This window comes from Ranitomeya imitator, chromosome 1, assembly GCF_032444005.1.
Source record: "Ranitomeya imitator isolate aRanImi1 chromosome 1, aRanImi1.pri, whole genome shotgun sequence".
NCBI classification, from domain to species: Eukaryota; Metazoa; Chordata; class Amphibia; order Anura; family Dendrobatidae; genus Ranitomeya; species Ranitomeya imitator.
In genome coordinates this window covers 808,103,625-808,128,490 of record NC_091282.1, presented here as the reverse complement: position 1 = coordinate 808,128,490, position 24,866 = coordinate 808,103,625, and the positions used below count along the sequence as shown (strand labels likewise).

Sequence of the window (24,866 nt, the reverse complement as noted above, 5' to 3'; positions counted from 1 at the left end):
TGTGTTGCCTGATTGCCGGCCATAACATGCAGCGTCCCTTCAGCTATTTGTACACAGCTATTAAGTCTCCTCATAGCCTTCTTTTTTGCAAGCTAAACATTCCCAAATCCTTTAAAGGGACACTGTCACCTGAATTTGGAGGGAACAATCTTCAGCCATGGAGGTGGGGTTTTGGGGTTTTTGATTCACCCTTTCCTTACCCACTGGCTGCATGCTGGCTGCAATATTGGATTGAAGTTCATTCTCTGTCCTCCGTAGTACATGCCTGCACAAGGCTGACTTGCCTTGCGCAGGCGTATACTATGGAGGACAGAGAATGAACTTCAATCCAATATTGCAGCCAGCATGCAGCCAGCGGGTAAGGAAAGGGTGAATCAAACACCCAAAAACCCCGCCTCCATGGCTGAAGATTGTTCCCTCCAAATTGAACTGGATGGACAAATGTCTTTTTTTGGCCTTACTAACTATGTTACTATGTTACTATGTTACTATAAATTCAGGTGACAGTGTCCCTTTAACCGTTCCTCGTAGGACATACTTGCCAGTCCGCTCACCATTCTGGTATCTCTTCTCTGAACTTGCTCCAGTTTTTCAATGTCTTTTTTAAAATGTGGTTCCCAGAACTGGACACAGTATTCCAAATGAGGCCTGACCAAGGAGGAGTAGAGGGGGATAATTACTTCACACGATCTAGGCTATATGTGTTAGGAGTTGAGTTCCCGCCACTGCACAGGGGGAATCTCGAACCATGTCTGCTGCGGTCTCTCATTCTGCATCAGCCGCAGTGGAGCCTGCTCAGCGGAGATATCGGTCCCAGCGTCTCGCTCAGTATGATTCTGTGCAAAGAGTTACTGCTGCCTTTCCAGGCTCTGCCATTGTAGCCTGTACTGATCAGCGGCGAGCAGACGTCTCTGGGACTAAGTCCTGCTTTTTCCCTTCTGAGCATGCCCAAAGAAAGACTTCTCAGTGGAGGTCTGGGGTCACATGATCAGGTACTGCAGTAGCTCCTATTGGTCTTCTAGGAAGGTCCTGAAGCTGCTCAGTTTCTGTAGCAGTCCTCATTGGTCCTCTAGGAAGGTCCTGAACTTGCTGCAGCTATAAAAGGTTTGCATGGCCGCACGGCTATGCACTAGTATACACTTGTTTATGTGTGTGTGTTGTCAGTGAAAGTCGCTCTTTAATCATCCCCTCCCTTGTGTTTGAATGCTCGCGTAAGGAGGATGATTGTAATCTAGCGCCCGACTTGTAACCAATACTGGTACACAAACAGCGTCTATTGCAGTGACTGCCAGTGCGGCGCCATGCGCTATCACTGTGCTTTCCAATCCCAAGTCTGGGAGGTTAGTGGCATCCGCCAGTGCGGCATCGCATGCACTCTCGTTCTATTTATTTATTATTTCTGTTACGTGCGGTACTGCGGCCCTGTGACGCAACAGGGTTCCCTTCTTTCACACAGGGTGAAGGTAACCCATGTGTATCCTCATTGTACCGCCATATAGTCCATCATTGCTTAGCAGCAGGTTCCATCTCTGCACGGTGGACCCCGGGCTGCGAACGCACCTTATTCCTTTTCTGTAATTATTTGGTGCGTTTTGCTAGCCCTAATAATATGCTTCTCTTAATACATCCTAGAACTGTTTGCCTATTTTGCTGATGCATCACACTGTGCAGTCTGTGATCTATTAGTATACCCAAGTCTTTTTCACACGTGTTGTTGCTTAGTTCTATTCCTCCCATTAATTTTCGTCTTTCTTGCCCAGATGTAGAATCTTGCATTTCACGCTGTTAAATACCATTTGATTAGTTGCTGTCAATTCTTTAAGCTTATCTACATCCTTCTGAATCCTTTCTCTCTCTTTTCTAGTGTTAGTTATCGCTCCTAGCTTTGTATCGTCTGCAAATTTGATCAGTTTACCTTCAGTTCTCTTATCTAGATCAATTATAAAATTGGTGAACAACACAGGGGCCAGGACAGAGCCTTGTTGTGCCCCACTTGAAACACTCTTCCAATTGGATGTGCAACTATTTATTACCACTCTTTGAGTACGATCACTGAGCCAGTTTTGAATCCACCTAACGGTAGCCTTGTCAGTCCCATACTTGATCATTTTTTCAATAAGGATAGTATGAGATACTGTATCAAATGCTTTGCTGAAGTCGAGATATACTATATCTACCGCATTTCCCTAATCCACCCAGTCAGTGATTCCATCATAGAAGGAAATTAGATTAGTTTGACATGACTTCTTTGCTACAAACCCATGAAGGCTCTGGTTAATTACTGTTTTCATTTCCAAGCACTTACATACATGCTGCTTAATAATTTGTTCCTGTATAGAAGTAAGGCTCGCTGGCGTGTAATTTCCTGGTGCTATCTTCTTTACTTTTTTGAAGATAGGGACAAAATTTGCCCTTCTCCAATCTTCTGGGACTTCTCCGGTTCTCCAGAATTTTTCAAAGATTCTGGCTAGTGGTTCTGAAATTACCCTGCCAACTGTTTCAGTGCCCTAGGATCCAAGAAGTATCGTTTCTTCTTGCGGAGAGTGACATGTTAAGCATGTCAAGATGAAGAGACTTAAAGCCACAAAGCTCCTCTGGGAAATATGTAAATTGTCTCTTTAGAGAGGAAGAGGACTAGAACTCAAGTGCCACCTATTGGAAGTAGCAATCCTAACAGCCAATGTCGACCCTTTAACGAGCCTTGTCACATGACTTAGGGTAAAAGCCAAATCAGAATCTCAATTTGCAGACATTGTGTTTCAGGGTACTGCCCCTCGTCAGTGCAAAGTGGAGATCTGGTTTGGCTGAGTGAGAGGTGTCTGACCGGGATCCAAGAAGTATAATTTCTCCTTGCGGAGAGTAACATGTTAAGCATTTCGAGTAGCCTAGGATGTAATTCATCTGGACTAGGAGATTTAAATTCATTTAAATTAGCTAAGTGTTCCCTCACCATCTCTTTGTTTATAGATAGTGGGGATCATTTTATTTTTGTCAATGGCACTGTGAAGATCAGTTGATGTTACAATTGCTTTCTTAGGGAACACAGATGCAAAATAGAAATTTAAAAGTTTGGCCTTCTCAACATCATTTTTGACCACTTTATACTTTTCTTTCTATAAAAATCCTATAGCATCTTTGACTTTTCTTTTGCTGTTGACATACCCCAAAATCCTTTTTTACTGCTTTTGGTCTCCCTTGCAAGCCTCCCTCAGCTTCATTACTGGCATTAGCTCTTCTAACGCATGCCCTGCATTCCCTCCAAACAGCATTATATTCTTTAGATATGCCCCCCTCTTTCCACTTAATATACATTTCTTTTTTACTTTTTAACAAGTGATTAAGTTCTGTGTTAATCCATCCTGGTCTCTTTAAATGCTTCCAATTCTTCTTTCTTTTCGGGATTGTTACAGAGAAACCACAGAGCAGCAGGCAGGAGCCACTAGGTAACGGAAGAGTAGTCAGATGAGCCAGATCAGCAACAGAGAGGGAATGAAGTACCAGAGGTCACAGCAATACACGTGGTCAGAAACAAGCCTAAGAAGTCAGAGCCAGTCAAGATCAGGAAAGCCAGAGACAGAAGACAAAAGAACAGGTAGGGGGGCAAGCCGACTCAAATACCAGGAGGTCACAACACAGAGACCAAGTCTTATGACGAGCGAAGTCACAGGGGAAACAGGAACGGGACCTAGGTAAATGGGCAGAGGACAAATCAGGGTATAACGGGGTCAGCTGCTCAAGCCAGAGACGGGAACTATAACTGACACTGCTTGCAGATAACAGCGGACTTAAATAGCCAGACATAAAATTAACCCTCGCATGACCATCCCGGGGAAAGAATGATCAGAAACAAACCCTGGACTGGATCATGACCCTCCCATCCTTCTTGGAAATTTCTGTCCTTTAGAACATCTAGCCATTGGACCTTTCCTACCCTCTTTCTGAGACCATTAAAATCTGCCTTTTTGAAGTCCAACCTTAAAGAGAAGTTCGTGGAAAAACTTGTCTGGGTCTGAAGTCCTAGTGTGCACCGATAACAACTCTCTGGCTCACTTGGAGAACGCAAAGTTGGGGGCTTTGGAATAGCGCTGGGTGGCGCAAATGGACAAATATCGGTATAAAATAGTCCACAGAAGGGGGGCTGAAAACACTCTCAGATGCACTCTCTAGAGTGCCACATGAGAAGCCTAGTCTCAACCGACATGAGGAGTTAGAGGCTGAAGAAGTTCCCGAGTTTCAAGATTCTGCCAGGATGCTGGCAGCTGTGCAGGAACATGTACAAGCATTGCCCAAGGAAAATATATTAGGGCAGCCTTGAGATGAGTGGGTATGGATCCAACAGGAAGATGGAGAGCTCGCACAAATACGACAGTGCGTGGCACTTAAACAACTGCCCTGCCTGAAATAGAGGGAGGCCCTATCTCCTGGGTCATTACAAATTCTTCGGCAATGGGTGAGAATACAATTGGAGAATGGACTGTTATATCGGAAGATCCAATTACAACGGGCCCTGTCCATTACTTTTCAAGTGGTAATTCTCGAGACGCTGTTGCATAAAGTGGCAACGGAGGCACATGATAGAGGACCTCACTTTGGCCAGGAAAAGACCTTTCAGTGGCTACAGAAGCTGTTTTACCACCGCTTGCTGAAGTCAGTAGTAGAAGAAGTGTGCCGGCTCTGTAGCAGCTGTGAGTTGGCTAAACCTCCAGAACAGAGAGCCCCTACACAAACGATTGTGACCTCGGCACCTTTAGAAGTGTTGCTGATCGAATATTTGACCATAGGCCTCGCTCATCAGGGGTATGAACATTGCTTGGTAATGACAGATCATTTCACCAAATTTGCCGTCGTGACCCCAACTCGGAACCAAACAGCGGAATCCGCAGCACATGCCATCTGCAAGAACTTCATCCAAGTGTACAGATGTCCAAAGAGAATCCACTCAGATCATGGTGCCTGTTTTCTTGGACGAGTAATAGCAGAACTCCATCACTCATACCAAATCGGGAAGTCTCGGACGACGCCCTACCATCCTCAAGGCAATGGAGCTTGCGAGCTGTTCAATCGGACTCTCATTCAGATGTTGAGAACCCTAGAGGAGGACCGCAAAGTGCGGTGGCCAGAATTCGTAGCAAAGTTGGTGTGGGTCTACAGTATAACAACCAAGTACATCGCAGGGGAAAGCTTAAAACCCCGGACCGACCTTTGCACTCAGTGTTAGGTGGTGCTTCTATACAAAAGAAGCTGCAGCGCGCGGGAAGCAGGGCAGACATGGTGGGAACGTGCAGCGTGCAGGAGGACATAGTCAGGGCTCCGACCAGTGTGCAACGGGAGGGAGCAGGCCCAAGCCTAAAGGGACTGCAGACAGAGACCAGCGAAGTATACGCTAAGCGTAAGAAGTAAGAGACTGTGACGGTACCTCTACTCTACCTTCTGGACCTAAGACCCCTGTCAGGACAACGAGGATACACCGCCACTCCCAGGACCCCGTCAGGACAACAAAGATTCACCGTCGCCACCAGGAACCAAAATGCCATCTTCCTCAGGACGCCACCGGACCCCTTATGCGCCAAAGCCTTGGTGCCACCGCTTGAATTCAGGATTCCAGATTCTGACGTCGTCGGACTGATAAGTGTAACATTACTGAATTTCCCCTTTAAATTGCCCGCAACTGCTTTATTCCAAGTTAACATTTACTGCTCAAATCAGTTTAATCCACTTTTCTCCCTGCGTGGAAAATCCACTGTTAAAATAAATCCCATGTTTACCCGTGCTCTGCCTCCGGTCTGTTACTGCATCCTGCATCCTGCTCACACATATATATATTTATACTAGCTATTGAACCCGTTCTACGCCCGGGTGGTGAGCATTTATATTGGTATATGGTCTCCATCCTGGTATGTGCTGCTCCCATCCTGCACCCCAATCCTGTCATGTGCTGCACCCATCCTGCGCCCCCATTCTGTCATGTGCTGCACCCATCCTGTGCCCCCATTCTGACATGTGCTGCTGGTGCCATCCTGCGCCCCTATTCTGTCATGTGCAGCTCCCATCCTGCGCCCCCATCCTGTCATGTGCTCCACCCATCCTGCGCCCCCATCCTGCGCCCCCATTCTGTCATATGCTGCTCCCATCCTGCGCCCCCATCCTGTCATGTGCTGCACCCATCCTGCGCCCCCATCCTGTTCCCCCATTCTGTCATGTGCTGCTCCCATCCTGCACCCCCATCCTGTCATGTGCTGCTCCCATCCTGCGCCCCCATTCTGACATGTGCTGCTCCCATCCTGCGCCCCCATTCTGACATGTGCTGCTGCTGCCATCCTGCGCCCCCGTTCTGTCATGTGCTGCTCCCATCCTGCACCCCCGTTCTGTCATGTGCTGCTCCCATCCTGCGCCCCCGTTCTGTCATGTGCTGCTCCCATCCTGCGCCACCGTTCTGTAATTTGCTGCTCCCATCCATATGCCCCATACACTGCTCCATAAAGGTTTATGGCCCCCATAAGATGCTCCATATTATATGCCCGGTACACTGCTCCATAAAGGTTTATGGCCCCCATAAGATGCTCCATAGTATATGCCCCCGTACACTGCTCCATTATGGTTGATGGCCCCCATAAGATGCTCCATATTATATGCCCCCGTACACTGCTCCATTATGGTTTATGGCCCCCATAAGATGCTCCATATTATATGCCCCCGTACACTGCTCCATTATGGTTAATGGCCCCCATAAGATGCTCCATATTGTATGCCCCCGTTCACTGCTCCATTATGGTTGATGGCCCCCATAAGATGCTCCATTGTATATGCCCCCGTACACTGCTCCATTATGGTTGATGGCACCCATAAGATGCTCCATATTATATGCCCCCGTACACTGCTCCATAAAGGTTTATGGCCCCCATAAGATGTTCCATGGTATATGCCCCGTATACTGCTCCATTATGGTTGATGGCCCCCATAAGATGCTCCATATTATATGCCCCCGTACACTGCTCCATTATGGTTTATGGCCCCCATAAGATGCTCCATAATATATGCCCCCGTACACTGCTCCATTATGGTTGATGGCCCCCATAAGATACTCCATATTATATGCCCCCGTACACTGCTCCATTATGGTTGATGGCCCCCATAAGATGCTCCATTGTATATGCCCCCGTACACTGCTCCATTATGGTTGATGGCCCCCATAAGATACTCCATATTATATGCCCCCGTACACTGCTCCATAAAGGTTTATGGCCCCCATAAGATGCTCCATGGTATATGCCCCGTACACTGCTCCATTATGGTTGATGGCCCCCATAAGATGCTCCATTGTATATGCCCCCGTACACTGCTCCATTATGGTTTATGGCCCCCATAAGATGCTCCATAATATATGCCCCCGTACACTGCTCCATTATGGTTTATGGCCCCCATAAGATGCTCCATAATATATGCCCCCCATAAGATGCTCCATAATATATGCCCCCCATAAGATGCTCTATAATATATGCCTCCCATAAGATGCTCCATAATATATGCCCCCCATAAGATGCTCTATAATATATGCCCCCCATAAGATGCTCCATAATATATGCCCCGTATGCTGCTGCGATATATTAAAAAAAAAATACCATACTCACCTATCGTCGCTGGGCGCCGAGTGCTGGGGGGCCTGAGCAGGCGGGGACACCGGCGCGCTGTGGGGGCCAGGTGCCGGTATCGCCGCCAGCTCAGGCCCCCCAGCACTTGCTATCTTCAAGTTTCTTAACTGTTCAAAGTAGCAGTAATTTTGATCAGGGGTGCCCAAACTTTTACATGCCAATGTATGGTTATTAAAGGGAACCTGTCACCTGAATTTGGCGGGACCGGTTTGCGGTCATATGGGCGGGGTTTTCGGCTGTTTGATTCACCCTTTCTTTACCCGCTGGCTGCATGCTGGCCTCACTATTGGGTTGAAGTTTATGCTGTGTCCTCCGAAGTACACGCCTGCGCAAGGCAAGATTGCCCTGCGCAGGCGTGTACTTCAGAGGACACAGCATGAATTTCAACCCAATATTGCGGCCAGCATGCAGCCAGCGGGTAAAGAAAGGGTGAATCAAACAGCCGAAAACCCCGCCCATATGACCACAATCCGGTCCCGCAAAATTCAGGTGACAGGTTCCCTTTAAATCCATGTGGTTTTAAGTATAATTTATAATTGTTTATTCTGGAACATTGAAGTGGTCAGCAGATTTTTAAATATGGAAGTGGTGGTATGGCTGTGTGTACTCTAGTCTAGAAGAATATGGAAATCAGGCTGCGAATGCACTGGGGGTGTGTCATTGGATATGAAGCATATCAGTTGGATTGATACACCACCAGTGCACTTTCAGTCTGATTTGTATATGGCTTCCACTATATATTCCTCTTGACTGGCACATCAGGTCTCTACAATAAAAGAGTATCATTTTTATTGGAGGACATGCACCTGCACAGCCATTCTACTACTTCCAAACTAAAACGTGCTGACTGGTTCTCTTCAAGTATTCTTTTTTATTCAGCTGCTGAAGTCATGGAAAAGTCTCTAGTATGCAATCCATGTTCTACATAATTTTTTATTAAAAACAATGTGTGGCTATACAATATCAAGAGGTATGGCCACCACTGTGAAGAAGGAGCGGTAGGTTATCTTGCCTGCAGAGTATCTCACATCTAATTTCCACTGAGGATGGCTGAGATCGCTGGAGCACACATTCTATCTCATGCATGTTAGGCCCTTGCCAAATCACCGGTCATCTGCTCTATTGAGTTCTATAGGACAGCTCCAAAACACACAGTTCTCAGGAGCTGCACTCAGTCAAGAACTTCTGCAGCACTCCCTGATTAAGCAAATAGCCTGCAATGGAACTGGAGGTGAGGTGACACAGCAAGGAGAGACAACCCATTTAAGTACCTGCTTTAGTAACTTCAAATTGAAAGAAAATACTTTGTTACCATCTTTTCAGTTAGCCATTAAAAGGTATCAACCACTGAGGACTCTCAATTCTAAAGAGAATACTTGTGATTTTAATCCAAGTCTAGGAGTAAATCGCATGTCACAATATTGACATAACAATCTTTATACAGCTTTCAGATGGCTTACATTTTTATTCTATTTTGTGCTCATATTACAGATACAATAGCCAGAACTGTGTTTCATGAACTAGGCTAGATACACATAACATTTGTGGCCATTGTCATGTGCATACGCTCAGTTGATATGCGCCCAACAGTGGCTACAGTCAGGATGGATGCCAAAGCATACTTCCACCATAGGGATCCATTGTAAAAAAAAGTATACTTCTGTATAGGAAAGGGTAGGTATTAAACAGTTAAAGAAATGGTGTGCAGGCGCAACCCTTCAAGTGTATATGGTAGTTCACAAAAGCAATATGTATCTAACTTTACTGCATTAAAGGCTTCTAGGAGATTCGGTTGTTGTGTTCATAATAATGGTGATAGGAAGCACACACATTATGACTGCCTAAAAGCGGCCTTAGCTTTTGTTCATCTTTGAATCTTAGTATGCAAGTCTGAATGAGGCCTTGTACTTGAATTTAAGCAGTAGTTCAATCAGCAGTGAGATCAGTATATAAAGGCTATTAGCACTAATAACACACTCTTTTCTTACAGAGTTCTGTTGATGATAAGGTTTTACAGTCTGAAATTACACAATTCCAGGAGAATAATGCAGCATTAAGGGTCAAACTGGGGCTTGCAGACAAGGAGCTCAGTAGGTCAAGAGCCACACTCAGTGCCTTCAAGGAGGAAAAGGACAAACTACAAATCAAGGTGATTACTTAATATAATTATAAGAATGCTGTGATCGTAGAAGAAACACAATGAGACTGTCTCAGTGCTAGTGGTGACTCTCTATGTCCCTATAGTAGTTTTAGCAATTTGTTGCTTCACTCTTCTATTTTTATGTTCATATTCAATGCTGAAAATCTCACTCATAACTTTCAGTTGCTTCATGCAAACAGCTTCTTAGGCCGGTTTCAAACGTCCGGAGACACTGACTCACGTAGACACATTGAAATCAATGTGTTTCTGCACATGTCAGCGTGTTTTCACAGACCGTGTGTCCGTGTGCAAAACACGGAGACATGTCAGTGTTCGTGAGAGCGCACGGATTACACGGACCCATTAAAGTCAATGGGTCCGTGTAAAACACGTACCGCACATGGACGTTGTCCGTGTGCAGTCCGTGTGCCATGCAGGAGACAGCGCTACAGTAAGCGCTGTCCCCCCCACATGGTGCTGAAGCCGCGATTCATATCTTCTTTCCAGCAGCGTTCGCTGGAGAGAAGATATGAATAATCCTTTTTTTTTGTTTTTCTCGTGTTTAAAATAAAGATCCCTGTCCCCACCCCCCTCCCTCCCCCTGTGCGCCTGCCCGCTGTTAATAAAATACTCACCCGGCTCCCTCGCAGTGTCCTGTCCTCGCCGCAGCTTCTCCTGTATGCGGTCATGTGGGGCCGCCCATTACAGTCATGAATATGCGGCTCCACCTCCCATAGGGGTATATAACACAGCCACGCAGTATATAGCACAGGGCACGCAGTATATAACTTAGGCCACGCAGTATATAACACAGCCCACGCAGTATATAACACAGCCCACGCAGTATATAACACTGCCAACGTAGTATATTGCACAGCCACATAGTATATTGCACAGCCACGTAGTATATTACACAGCCCACGTAGTGTATTGCACAGCCCACGTAGTATATTGCACAGCCCACGTAGTATATTGCACAGCCCATGCAGTATATTGCACAGCCCACACAGTACATTGCACAGCCCACGTACTACATTGCACAGCCCACGTAGTACATTGCACAGCCCACGTAGTACATTGCACAGCCCACGTAGTTCATTACACATACCACATAGTACATTGCACAGCCCACATAGTACATTGCACAGCCCACGTAGTACATTGCACAGCCCACATAGTATATTGCACAGCCCACGTAGTATATTGCACAGCCCACGTAGTATATTGCACAGCCCATGTAGTATATTGGCCAGCCACGTAGTATATTGCACAGCCCATGCTGTACATTGCACAGCCCATGTAGTATATTGGCAGCCAACATAGTACATTGCACAGCCCACGTAGTACATTTCACAGCCCACGTAGTATATTGCACAGCCCACGTAGTATATTGCACAGCCCACATAGTATATTGGCCAACCCACGTAGTATATTGCACAGCCCACACAGTATATTGCACAGCCCACGTAGCATATTGCCCAGCCCACGTAGTGTATTGCCCAGCCCACGTAGTATATTGCCCTGCCCACGTAGTATATTGCCCTGCCCACGTAGTATATTGCCCAGCCCACGTAGTATGTTGCACAGCCCACGTAGTATATTGCACAGCCCACGCAGTATATTGCCCAGCCCACGAAGTATATTGGACAGCCCATGTAGTATATTGCACAGCCCACGTAGTATATAGCAATGTGGGCATCATATCCCTGTTAAAAAAAAAATTTAAAATAAAAAATAGTTATATACTCACCTTCTGTTGGCCCCCGCATCTAGGCGAAGCGGTTACCGACGCTCCTCGCGTGCTCCGATCTCAAGAGTGCATTGCGGTCTCGCGAGATGATGACATAGTGGTCTCGCGAGACCGCTACGTCATCATCTCGCGAGATCGCAATGCATGAAGCTGTCACCGGAGCGTCGCGAGGAGCGGGAAAGGCCTGTTTTGGATCCGAGGGGCCGACGGACGGTGAGTATAAAACGATTTTTTTTTCTTTTATTATTTTTATAACACAGCCCACGCAGTATATAACACTGCCCACGTAGTATATAACACTGCCCACGTAGTATATAACACAGCCCACGTAATATATAGCACAGCCTACGCAGTATATAACACAGCCCACGCAGTATATAACACAGCCCACGCAGTATATAACACAGCCTATGCAGTATATAATAAAGACCACGCAGTATATAACACAGCCCACGTAATATATAGCACAGCCCACACAGTATATAGCACAAGGCACGCAGTATATAACACAGGCCACGCAGTATATAACACAGGCCACGCAGTATATAACACTGCCCACGCAGTATATAACACTGCCGACCCAGTATATAACACTGCCCACGTAGTATATAACACTGCCCACGTAGTATGTAGCAGCCACGCAGTATATAGTTACATAGTTACATAGTTATTAAGGTTGAAGGAAGACTATATGTCCATCTAGTTCAACCCATAGCCTAACCTAACATGTTGATCCAGAGGAAGGCAAAAAAACCCCATGTGCAAAGAGTAAGCTCCACATTGGGGAAAAAAATTCCTTCCCGACTCCACATACGGCAATCAGACTAGTTCCCTGGATCAACGCCCTATCAAGGAATCTAGTGTAAATACCCTGTAACATTATACTTTTCCAGAAAGGTATCCAGTCCCCTCTTAAATTTAAGTAATGAATCACTCATTACAACATCATACGGCAGAGAGTTCCATAGTCTCACTGCTCTTACAGTAAAGAATCCGCGTCTGTTATTATGCTTAAACCTTTTTTCCTCCAACCGCAGAGGATGCCCCCTTGTCCCTGTTTCAGGTCTATGATTAAAAAGATCATCAGAAAGGTCATTGTACTGTCCCCTCATATATTTATACATTAAAATAAGATCACCCCTTAGTCTTCGTTTTTCCAAACTAAATAGCCCCAAGTGTAATAACCTATCTTGGTATTGCAGACCCCCCAGTCCTCTAATAACCTTGGTCGCTCTTCTCTGCACCCGCTCCAGTTCAGCTATGTCTTTCTTAAACACCGGAGACCAGAACTGTGCACAGTATTCTAAGTGTGGTCGAACTAGTGACTTGTATAGAGGTAAAATTATGTTCTCCTCATGAGCATCTATGCCTCTTTTAATGCATCCCATTATTTTATTTGCCTTTGTAGCAGCTGCCTGACACTGGCCACTGAATTTAAGTTTGTCATCCACCCATACACCCAGGTCTTTTTCATTGACAGTTTTGCCCAGAGTTTTAGAATTAAGCACATAATTATACATCTTATTACTTCTACCCAAGTGCATGACCTTACATTTATCCCCATTAAAGCTCATTTGCCATTTATCAGCCCAAGCTTCTAGTTTACATAAATCATCCTGTAATATAAAATTGTCCTCCTCTGTATTGATTACCCTGCAGAGTTTAGTGTCATCTGCAAATATTGAAATTCTACTCTGAATGCCCCCTACAAGGTCATTAATAAATATGTTAAAAAGAAGAGGGCCCAATACTGACCACATAATATATAGTACAGCCCACGCAGTATATAATACTGCCCGCAGTGCAGTGCGAGTATCAGATCAGCGATCTGACACCATACATGTCCTGATGCCCCAGGATGGGACAATGTCCAAATATATATATATGTATTAAAAAGTGTTAAAATATTTAAAAAAAAAAAAAAAATCCCCAAATAAAGAAAAAAAATTCCAATAAATACATTAATTTATGTAAATAAAAAAATACAATAAAAATACACATATTTGGTATCTCCGCATCTGTAACGACCTTCTCTATAAAACTGTGCCACTAGTTAAGCCCTTCAGTGAACACTGTAAAAAAAAAACAAGGCAAAAAGCAATGCTTTATTATCATACCACTGAACAAAAAGTGTAATAAAACGAGATCAAAAAGATGAATGTAAATAAAAATGATACCGCCGAAAACGTCATCTTGTCCCGCAAAAGAACAAGCCATCATACAGCTCCATCAGCAGAAAAATAAAAAGTTATAGCTCTCAGAATAAAGTGATGCAAATAAAATATTTTTTCTATAAAATAGTTTTTATTGTGTAAAAGGGCCAAAACATAAAAAAAGCTATAAATTGAGTATCACTGTAATCATACTCCCATTCGCTTCCAAAATCCTGGGGCAACACGTCCACACTGAACTTTCCTCTCACCTCTCATCTATCTTGCTCTTTGACAATCTACAATCTGGTTTCCGCCCCCATTACTCAACTGAGACAGCCTTGACCAAAATTATTAACGACCTTCTTACAGCCAAAGCTAACGGACAATACTCTGTACTCCTCCTTCTAGACCTGTCCTCTGCTTTCGACACAGTTGACCACTGCCTCCTACTACAGATCCTCTCCTCCTTTGGCATCAAAGACCTCGCCCTATCCTGAATCTCCTCATACTTTTCCAACTGCGCATTCATTGTCTCCCACTCCCACACTACCTCTTCATCCCATGCTCTCTCTGTTGGAGTCCCCCAAGGCTTTGTTCTAGGACCCCTACTCTTCTCAATCTATACACTTGGCCTGGCACAACTCATAAAGTCTCATGGATTTCAGTATCACCTTTATGCTGATGACACTCAGATCTACATTTCTAGCCCAGACGTCACCTCTCTGCTGTCCAAAATCCCGGAGTGTCTATCAGCCATATCCTCCTTCTTCTCCTCTCGCTTCCTCAAACTCAATGTGGAGAAATCTGAACTCATCATCTTTCCTCCATCGCATAGATCTTCCTTACCTGACCTATCTGTCGCAATTAACGACATCAAGCTTTCCCCCGTACCGGAAGTCCGCTGCCTCGGAGTAACCTTTGATGCTGCCCTGTCCTTCAAACCGCACATCCAAGCTCTTTCCACCTCCTGTCGCCTCCAGCTCAAAAACATCTCCAGAATCTGTCCTTTCCTCAACCGTCAATCTACTAAAATGCTTGAGCATGCCCTCATCATCTCCCGCCTTGACTACTGCAACATCCTTTTCTGTGTCCTCCCTGCTAACACCCTTTCACCTCTCCAGTCCATCCTTAACTCTGCTGCCCGACTAATTCATCTCTCTCCTTGCTACTCCTCTACTTCCCCCCTCTGTATATCTCTTCACTGGCTCTCATTCCCTCAGCGTATCCAGTTCACATTACTAGTACTAACCTACAAAGCCATCCATAACCTGTCTCCTCCATATATCTCTGAACTAATCTCCCGATATCTTCCCTCACGTAATCTCTGGTCCTCCCAAGACTTCCTTCTCTCCTCCACACTTATTCGCTCCTCACCCAACCGCCTCCAAGACTTCTCCCGAATATCCCCTATCCTCTGGAATTCTTTGCCCCAACGCGCCCGACACGTCCCACTATTCTGCAAGCTATAGTGCTTACCGAATAAGCTGCAGAGGGATCCCGTATACCTGGTTTGCTCCTGCTGATCAGCTGTCCTGTGCTGCAGCTGCATGTGTTGCGGCTGTTTCACTGTTACAGCACTTGTATGGAGAGCCCAACAAACAGACTCTCCATGCATGTATTGTGACAGTGAAACAGCCGCGACACATGCAGCTGCGGCGCTGGACAGTTGATCAGCAGATGCAATCCAGGTATCCGGGTTCCCTCTGCAGCTTATTCGGTAAGCGCTATAGCTTGCAGAATAGAGGGAGCAGAACAAATTCGCTCATTTCTAGTGATGAGAGCCCGCCTAATTTACAGGTGTGTGTCTCCAGAAGCACGAGCTGGGCATAATGTACTGGTCACTACAATGGTAGTTTGCAATTTTCACTCAGCAACATCCACTGTTGCTTGTTTCTGGAAGACACCCATGGAGTCAAAATTGTCACTACGCCTGTAGATAAATTCCCATAGGGGTATAATTTCCAAAATGGGGTCATTTGAGGGGGGATTCTGCTTTTCTAGCATTTAGGGGCTTTGCTGCAGGAAGCAAATAGCATTCCGTCCCTCCCGAGTCTTTCCATATAGGCTAAGCAGTACTGTACAGCCACATATAGTTTATATTTAGCAGAAATTGTAGGACAAATTTTGGTGCCATTTTTTTTACCGTTTTCCCAGAATCAAAATGTAAAATTTGGGGCTAACACAATTTTGGTGGTAAAAATGTAAACTACCGTAGATCAGTTCTCTGAGGGATCTAGTTTCTAAAATGGTGTCACTTGTTGGGGGTTTCCACTGTTTAGGCACATCAGGGGCTCTCCAAACATGAAATGGCGTCTGCTAATTATGCAAATTTTACGTTAAAAAAGTCAAACATTCAAACAGTGTTTTTCTCCCTCATATGGGGTATCGGCATACTCAAGAGAAATTACACAACAAATTTTGGGGTCAATTTTTTGCTGTTACCCTTGTGAAAATACAAAATTTGAATTTGTGGGAATTTTTTTTGTGAAAAAATGTTAAATGTTAATTTTTTTTCCACATTACAAAAATTCCTGTGTCGTACCTGAAGGGTTAATAAACTTCATGAATGTAGTTTTGAGTACCTTGAGGGGTGCGGTTTTTAGAATGGTGTCACTTTTGGGTATCTTCTATCATATAGACCCCTCAAAGTGACTTAAAATTTGATGTGCTCCCTAAAAAAATGGTTTTGTAAATTTTATTGTAAAAATGAAAAATTTCTGGTCAACTTTTAACCCTTATAAAACTTCCTAACAAAAAAAATGTGGTTCCAAAATTGTGCTGATGTAAGGTAGACATCTTACAGATGCGCCTTTTCTGGGGTGGCTGGGGGCAGATGTTTTTAGCCAGTGGGGGGAGGGGGGGCAATGAGGAATATGTAAAAAAAAAAAAAGGGATATGAAATGGTTTACTGTATGTAAACCATGTCTCATATCCTGTCGGGTTTGATAAGGAGATAGCAAAAGCCAGCAATTGAATTACCGGCTTTTAAGCTATCTAGCTTTGTGTTAATTATATATATATATATATATATATATATATATATATATATATATATATGTATATATATATAATATATTTATTTATATATATATTCTACGTGTAGACATTTATTCTATCTATTCTATTCTAACCTGTCAGTGTGATTTTACTGTACACCGCACTGAATTGCCGGCTTTTCTATAGAACACCGCTGCGTATTTCTCACAAGTTATACTGATGGTCCATGTGTAATCCGTATTTTTCTCACCCCCAAAGATTTTCATTGGTGGATTTTTTGCGCAATACGCTGACAAACGCAGCATGCTGCGATTTTCTACACCCGTAAAATACGGCTGCGAAATATACGGCAGATAGGAGCTGCCCCATAAAGAATCATTGGTCTATGTGCAATGCAATGTTTTTGCGCCTCTCATACGTCCGTAAAACTCTCTAGTGTGACGCCGGCCTTAACCATTTTGTGTGACATATCTTTGTGATTTAAGGGCATGAAAATTCAAAGTTGGGAAATTGCGAAATAAAGTGACAGTGGTCAGAATTGTAAAAATTGGCCTGGTCAAGGTGCAAATCACCTTCGTAGGAATATGGGGTTAATTTAAATTTGAATACCTCTTCTATTTGTCGCTGCTCCACTTTTTCTGGACCAGTTTTATTTTTTTTGCCTTGCGCATTAATTCTAAATTTATGCCCCCCAGTAATAAAGAGCACCCAATTTGCAAATTTTTCCTTCAACCAACTGGACATATCCAACAGGACTTTCTGACTGTGTTTGCTTTGTCTCCTGTATTACGCTTGTCAATCAAAACATGGTCATATCATAGAGAGATAAACTAAACACCCACAAAAAAGGTACCAGTCTGGCTTTGCCTGTTCTCCTGAGATGAGGTCTGTCTCACAACAACACGCTGAGAACTCCACAGTCACCTCTTCTCCTATTGCTATTGAAGCATCAGAGCACAGAAGAGTGGAGTGTTTTCATTGGTCAGCGTCATAGAGGAGAAAAAGCTAATGTCCACTGAGAAGTTATGTGTAATAAGCCTGTTGGGTTAAGGGAAAATATGCATATTGTGCAAACTTTATTACCAGGGGACAATGGAACAGAAGGGCATAGAAAAAAAGAGAAAATCTGTTGTAGAATTAGTGGAGCAATGATGATAAGAGGAGGTGCTCGGCTTAAATAAAAAAAAAAATCCAGTGAATCCATTTGCAGTCCCTGTAAAATAGCTTCTGTTAAATGTAGTGAATTAATGAGTCTAATGGATTTATGGTAATTAAAGGGAATCTGTCATCAGGTTTTTATTACCTGATCTGCATAATGTAGGAAGAGAGACCCTGATTCCATCGATGTATCACTAAGTTTACTGGGTGCAGCAGTTATGACACAATCAGTTTTTAGATGTAGCATGTTGCAGAGCTCAGAACGCTAATGCCACCCACAGCACAGCTTTCTGTGTACATTTTCTATCCGACAGTAAACTTCTTATCAGAGGAGGAGGTATGGTCGTACAAGGGCTCACGCAAGTTGTAGTCAAGGCATAAACTCCTGGTTATAAACCATTCATTGTATTGAAACAACAGCATTGAGTCTAATAAGTGACACATCCCTGAAATCTGTGTCTCGGCCCCTACCCCATATTGTCCTCGGATTGCATAGCAAAAACCTGCTAACAGATTCCCTTTAAGATAAAACAGTGTATGTACGCTACTATAATTACAGCAGTATCCGTAGATCCTTGGTGGGCTTTAACTCCTTTCCGACATCGGGCGTGATAGTACGCCAATGTTTGACTCACCCTGCCGGAGTCCGCACCTTTCCAGGCACATGTCAGCTGATATATACAGCTGACTTGTGCCCGCAACAGCAGTGGGTGAAATCGCGATCCACCTGCGATTGTTAACTAGTTTAATGCCGCTGTTAATTTCTGACAGCGGCATGTAACTTGCGCTTCCGGCAAGCGCGCTGGGAATTCCACCCATTGGTGACCATGTTACTTGATCGTGGGTCACCGATGGGTTGGCATGACAACTAGAAGTCTCCAGCAGACTTCTGTGGTTGTCACTGCTGGATTCCTATGAGCGCTGCCCAGTGGTCGGCGCTCACAGCAAGTGAGCATTTCTACTACATACAGGCTGGGCCGGACTGGCCATCGGGCACTTCTGGCAAATGCCAGAAGGGCCGATGCCAGGAGTGGGCCGCTGCCGCTATCAGCAGCGCCAGGGCCGACTCCTCCCGCCAGTGCCGACTCACTCCCCCCGATCGCCCGCCTCGCATTCAACTATACATACATACATATACAGTTGAATGCAATGATGGAGGAGAGAGCGTCTGCTGTTGCTCCCTCTCCCATCATTCCCCGCTCTGCCTCGTGCTGACACTGCGGGCGCGCGATTACGTCATATCATCGCGTACCTGCTGTGTGTCGGGCAGGCAGACTGTAGCTGCTGAGACCGGAGCCGGGAGCAGCGCGGGCCACGAGGAGAGGAGAGTGTTTTTTTTTTTTTTTTTTATATATCAGTGAGTGATAACTGGATTTTGTGGCAATGGGGGGGGGGGCTGTATTACATTCTATGGGGGCTGTGCTGTATTACATTCTATGGGGAGGGCTTTATTACATTCTATGGGGGCTGGCTGCATTACATTCTATGGGGGCTGACTGCATTACATTCTATGGTGGCTGGCTGCATTACTTTCTATGGGGGCTGGCTGCATTACATTCTAGGTGGGCTGGCTACATTACATTCTATGAGGCTGGCTGCATTACATTCTATGGGGCTGGCTGCATTACATTCTATGGGGGGGCTTTATTACATTCTATGGGGCTGGCTGTATTACATTCTATGAGGGGTGTGCTGTATTACATTCTATGGGGGCTGGGCTGTATTACATTCTATTGTTGGGGCTTTATTACATTCTGTTGGGGCTGGCTGTATTACATTCTATGGGACTGGCTGCATTACATTCTATGGGGGGGCTTTATTACATTCTATGGGGCTGGCTGTATTACATTCTATGAGGGGTGTGCTGTATTACATTCTATGGGGGCTGGGCTGTATTACATTCTATGAGGGGTGTGTGTATTACATTCTATGGGGGGGCTGTATTACATTCTATGGGGGGGCTGTATTACATTCTATGGGGGGCTGTATTACATTCTATGGGGGCTACATTATATTCCATGGGGGTTGTATTATATTCTGTGGGGAGGTGGGCTGTATTACATTCTATGGGGTGCTTTATTATATTCTATGGGGGCTGTATTATATTCTGTGGGGCTGCTGTATTACATTCTCTGGGGGCTACATTATATTCTATGGGGGGCTGTATTATGTTCTATGAGGTGTGATTGCATCATACTCTATGAGGGGGCTACATTATATTCTATGGGGAGCTGCATTATACTATATGAGGAGGGCTGCATTGTATTCTATGGGGGGAGTTGCATTATACTCTATGAGGGGGCTACCATATGTATGCAGGGGCTGCATTATACTATATGAGGGGGCTGCATTATATTCTCTGGGGGGTTACATTATACTCAGGGGCTACAATATATTCTGTGGGGTGGCTGCATTATACTCTGAAGTGGCATCATTATACTATATGTGGGCTGCATTATACTGTATCGAGGACTATGGGGAATACATTATACTATATGAAAAACTCTGGGGTGCATTATACTATGGGAAGTGAATTGTACTACATGGATGACAATGGCAGTGCATTATACTATATGGAGCACTATGAGGAGTGTATTATACTATTTGGAGGACTGTGGCAGTACATTATACTATATGGAGGACTGAGGAGTGTATTATACTATATGGAGGACTGAGCAGTATATTTTAATATATGGAGGACTATGAGGAGTGTATTATACTATATGGAGGACTGAGAGGTGTATTATACTATATGGAGAACTGAGGAGTGTATTATACTATATAGAGGACTGAGGAGTGTATTATACTATATGGAGGACTAAGGTGCACATTATAATATATGGAGGACTATGGGGTGTATTATACTAAACAAGCAAAATGCTGCCTATTCATCGAGTGATTGGATTGTTTATGTGGGAACAGAAATCCTTGTTCTCAGCAGCACATCGCCGGTGTAAACTGTAGTTATGCTGCTGATAACATGGTACTGAATGGGGACAGATTGATCTAACTGTAACTGTTCTGTCCCCATCATTCTTTCTCAGTTGGTGTAAAGAGGCCGGGAAACAAGCGAACGACTTCAGCATTGTTGATCACACTCGTTTAGCGGCCTGAGATCAGTGCATGTAAATACAGCAGAAATGCTTCGCAGGGAGACCAGGCAAGGATGATGACAGTTGTAGTTAGCACCCGGTGCCTGGGAATAGTGCTAACTCTAATGCTTTTCCCAGCCGCCAAAGCATTTAATTCTGTTATGTGTAATGATTTCTAGGGTTGATGTCAGCTGCGTAATGTCAGCTACTATCAATCCCTGGTGTAAGTAATGGAGAGGTGTCTATCAGACACCCCCACTACTAGTCCAGACCTGGCGAGACCCAGAGACCCTGAAGAGTGGTGATGGTAGTAACAGTACCGCTCTTCACGGTCGCCAAGCTCAGCGCAAAACTCGGAATATCTGAAGAGCGGTGACGTTACTGATATCACCGCTCTTCAGAGTCACCGGGTCTCATGCTGCGCAGCGGAACCAAAAGTGGCTGTAGGCAAAGTGTATGGAGCATCAGAATGAGGTTCCATAACCTTTGGTCGTCTCAGTCCCTTCATTATCTACGAGATCCAGTTATGTAGGTAAAGTAGCGGCTTTTCTTGGTAATGCAACTAAAAGCAATAAATGGGACTGAGCTGTAATGTTGGCTACAGCTGTTATTATATGTTATACTAGATGGTGGTATTCTAGAATATGTATGTCCACATAGTATATTGCCCAGCCACGTAGTATATTGCCCAGCGACGTAGTATATTGCCCAGCGACGTAGTATACAGCACGGAGGCACGTAGTATATTGCCCAGCCACATAGTATATTGCCCAGTTACGTAGTATATTGCCGAGCGACGTAGTATACAGCACAGAGCCACATAGTATATTGCACAGTGATGTAGTATACAGCACAGAGCCACATAGTATATTGCCCATCTACTTAGTATATTGCCCAGCCACATATGTCACAGGTTAAAAAATAAAAAATAAACATATACTCACCTTCCGATCCAAGGGCCCCTTGTAGTTCTGTCGGCAGCTTCCGGTCCCAGGGTGTGATGACGTCGCGGTCACATGACCGTGACGTCATGGCAAGTCCTTCTCGCACAGGCACGCAGGACCTGTGATGATGTCGCGGTCACATGACCGTGATGTCATGGCAGGTCCTTCTCCCATACCATCATTGCCACCGGAACTTGCCGCTTGCATGGAGTGGTTACCGGAGCGTAGCGAGGAGCGGGAAAGGCGGCAGAAGATGAGTATATAATGATTTATTATTTTTAACATTAGATTTTTTACTATTGATGCTGCATAGGCAGCATCAATAGTAAAAACTTGGTCACACAGGGTTAATAGCTGCGGTTACGGAGTGAGTTACCCGCGGCATAACGCGGTCCGTTACCGCTGGCATTAACCCTGTGTGAGCGGGGAGTATGGAGCGGGCGCCGACTGCAGGGGAGTAGGGAGGGACTAATCGGATTGTGGCCGTCGCTGATTGGTCGCGGCAGCTATGACAGGCAGCTGGCGAGACCAATCAGCGACTTGGATTCCATGACAGACAAAGGCCGCGACCAATGAATATCCGTGACAGACAGAAGGACAGACAGACAGAAAGAAGGAAGTGACCCTTAGACAATTATATAGTAGATGGTGAGCTGCAGCATGTGCTACATGTTCACAGACCGACCAGAAGAAGAATCAAATTTCACCTGTCAGAAGTGTAGACTAGTGGCCCTTTTAGAAGAAAAGGTGCGGGGTCTGGAAGAAAGAATAGCAACTTTGAAACTCATCAAAGAGAATGAAGACTTTCTAGACAGAACAGAAGCATCTCTACTGGTCACAGAAGGTGAAAAAAGTGTCAGAGAACCTCCAAAAGCAGATGAGTGGAAGCATGTGACCAAAAGAAGCAAGAAGACCATGGAGAAATCACCAACCACACAACTGAAGAACCGATATCAAATCTTTGTAGAGGATGAAGATGGCACACCTAAGGATGAAGCAATACCAGCAAGCAAAAAAGAAAAGGGCACACAGCAACAAGTGACAGCAAAAAGTACAGCCAAGAAGCAACGAAGAGTGGTGGTGGTGGGAGACTCACTACTGAGAGGCACAGAAGCAGCCATCTGCAGACCGGACATAACTGCAAGAGAAGTATGCTGCCTTCCAGGTGCGATGATCAAGGATGTGACCGATAGGATACCAAAGCTCTTCAGCTCCAAGGACGTCCACCCATTTCTTCTGATACATGTTGGCACCAATGACACGGCAAGGAAAGACCTACCGACAATCTGCAAAGACTTTGAAGAGTTGGGGAAGAAAGTAAAGGAACTGGATGCACAGGTAGTTTTTTCTTCTATCCTTCCAGTAGACGGGCATGGCACCAGGAGATGGAACAGGATCCTTGATGCAAACAACTGGCTAAGACGATGGTGCAGACAACAAGGATTCGGATTCCTGGACCACGGTGTGAATTACTGGTACGATGGACTCCTCGCCAGAGATGGACTACACCTCAACATACCTGGGAAACACATATTTGCCAGAAGACTCGCTACACTCATCAGGAGGGCGTTAAACTAGAAGAAGAGGGGACGGGAAGAAAAACATTAGACTTGAACAAAGAAGACCCAGGAAAACATACTCAGATGGGAGGTAAGAACATTTCTAAAGCAATCCACAGCGAGGAGATTGGAACAAAACAAAATCCTCTAAACTGCATGCTCGCAAACGCCAGAAGCCTGACAAACAAGATGGAAGAACTAGAAGCAGAAATATCTACAGGTAACTTTGACATAGTGGGAATAACCGAGACATGGTTAGATGAAAGCTATGACTGGGCAGTTAACTTACAGGGTTACAGTCTGTTTAGAAAGGATCGTAAAAATCGGAGAGGAGGAGGGGTTTGTCTCTATGTAAAGTCTTGTCTAAAGTCCACTTTAAGGGAGGATATTAGCGAAGGAAATGAGGATGTCGAGTCCATATGGGTCGAAATTCATGGAGGGAAAAATGGTAACAAAATTCTCATTGGGGTCTGTTACAAACCCCCAAATATAACAGAAACCATGGAAAGTCTACTTCTAAAGCAGATAGATGAAGCTGCAACCCATAATGAGGTCCTGGTTATGGGGGACTTTAACTACCCGGATATTAACTGGGAAAGTGAAACCTGTGAAACCCATAAAGGCAACAGGTTTCTGCTAATAACCAAGAAAAATTATCTTTCACAATTGGTGCAGAATCCGACCAGAGGAGCAGCACTTTTAGACCTAATACTATCTAATAGACCTGACAGAATAACAAATCTGCAGGTGGTCGGGCATCTAGGAAATGGCGACCACAATATTGTACAGTTTCACCTGTCTTTCACTAGGGGGACTTGTCAGGGAGTCACAAAAACACTGAACTTTAGGAAGGCAAAGTTTGACCAGCTTAGAGATGCCCTTAATCTGGTAGACTGGGACAATATCCTCAGAAATAAGAATACAGATAATAAATGGGAAATGTTTAAGAACATCCTAAATAGGCAGTGTAAGCGGTTTATACCTTGTGGGAATAAAAGGACTAGAAATAGGAAAAACCCAATGTGGCTAAACAAAGAAGTAAGACAGGCAATTAACAGTAAAAAGAAAGCATTTGCACTACTAAAGCAGGATGGCACCATTGAAGCTCTAAAAAACTATAGGGAGAAAAATACTTTATCTAAAAAACTAATTAAAGCTGCCAAAAAGGAAACAGAGAAGCACATTGCTAAGGAGAGTAAAACTAATCCCAAACTGTTCTTCAACTATATCAATAGTAAAAGAATAAAAACTGAAAATGTAGGCCCCTTAAAAAATAGTGAGGAAAGAATGGTTTTAGATGACGAGGAAAAAGCTAACATATTAAACACCTTCTTCTCCACGGTATTCACGGTGGAAAATGAAATGCTAGGTGAAATCCCAAGAAACAATGAAAACCCTATATTAAGAGTCACCAATCTAACCCA

General features: G+C 44.6%; 1 protein-coding gene across 2 annotated transcripts in view; it reads left to right on the top strand.

Moving 5' to 3' along the window:
• Positions 1 to 24,866, top strand: part of USHBP1 (USH1 protein network component harmonin binding protein 1) — a 124,724-nt gene that overhangs the window by 42,034 nt on the left and 57,824 nt on the right. For both annotated transcript variants that reach the window (XM_069739098.1, XM_069739105.1), the window contains one exon: positions 9,640 to 9,798. In XM_069739098.1, the coding sequence (XP_069595199.1) occupies positions 9,640 to 9,798 (159 nt within the window). The remainder of the gene's footprint in view (positions 1 to 9,639; positions 9,799 to 24,866) is intronic.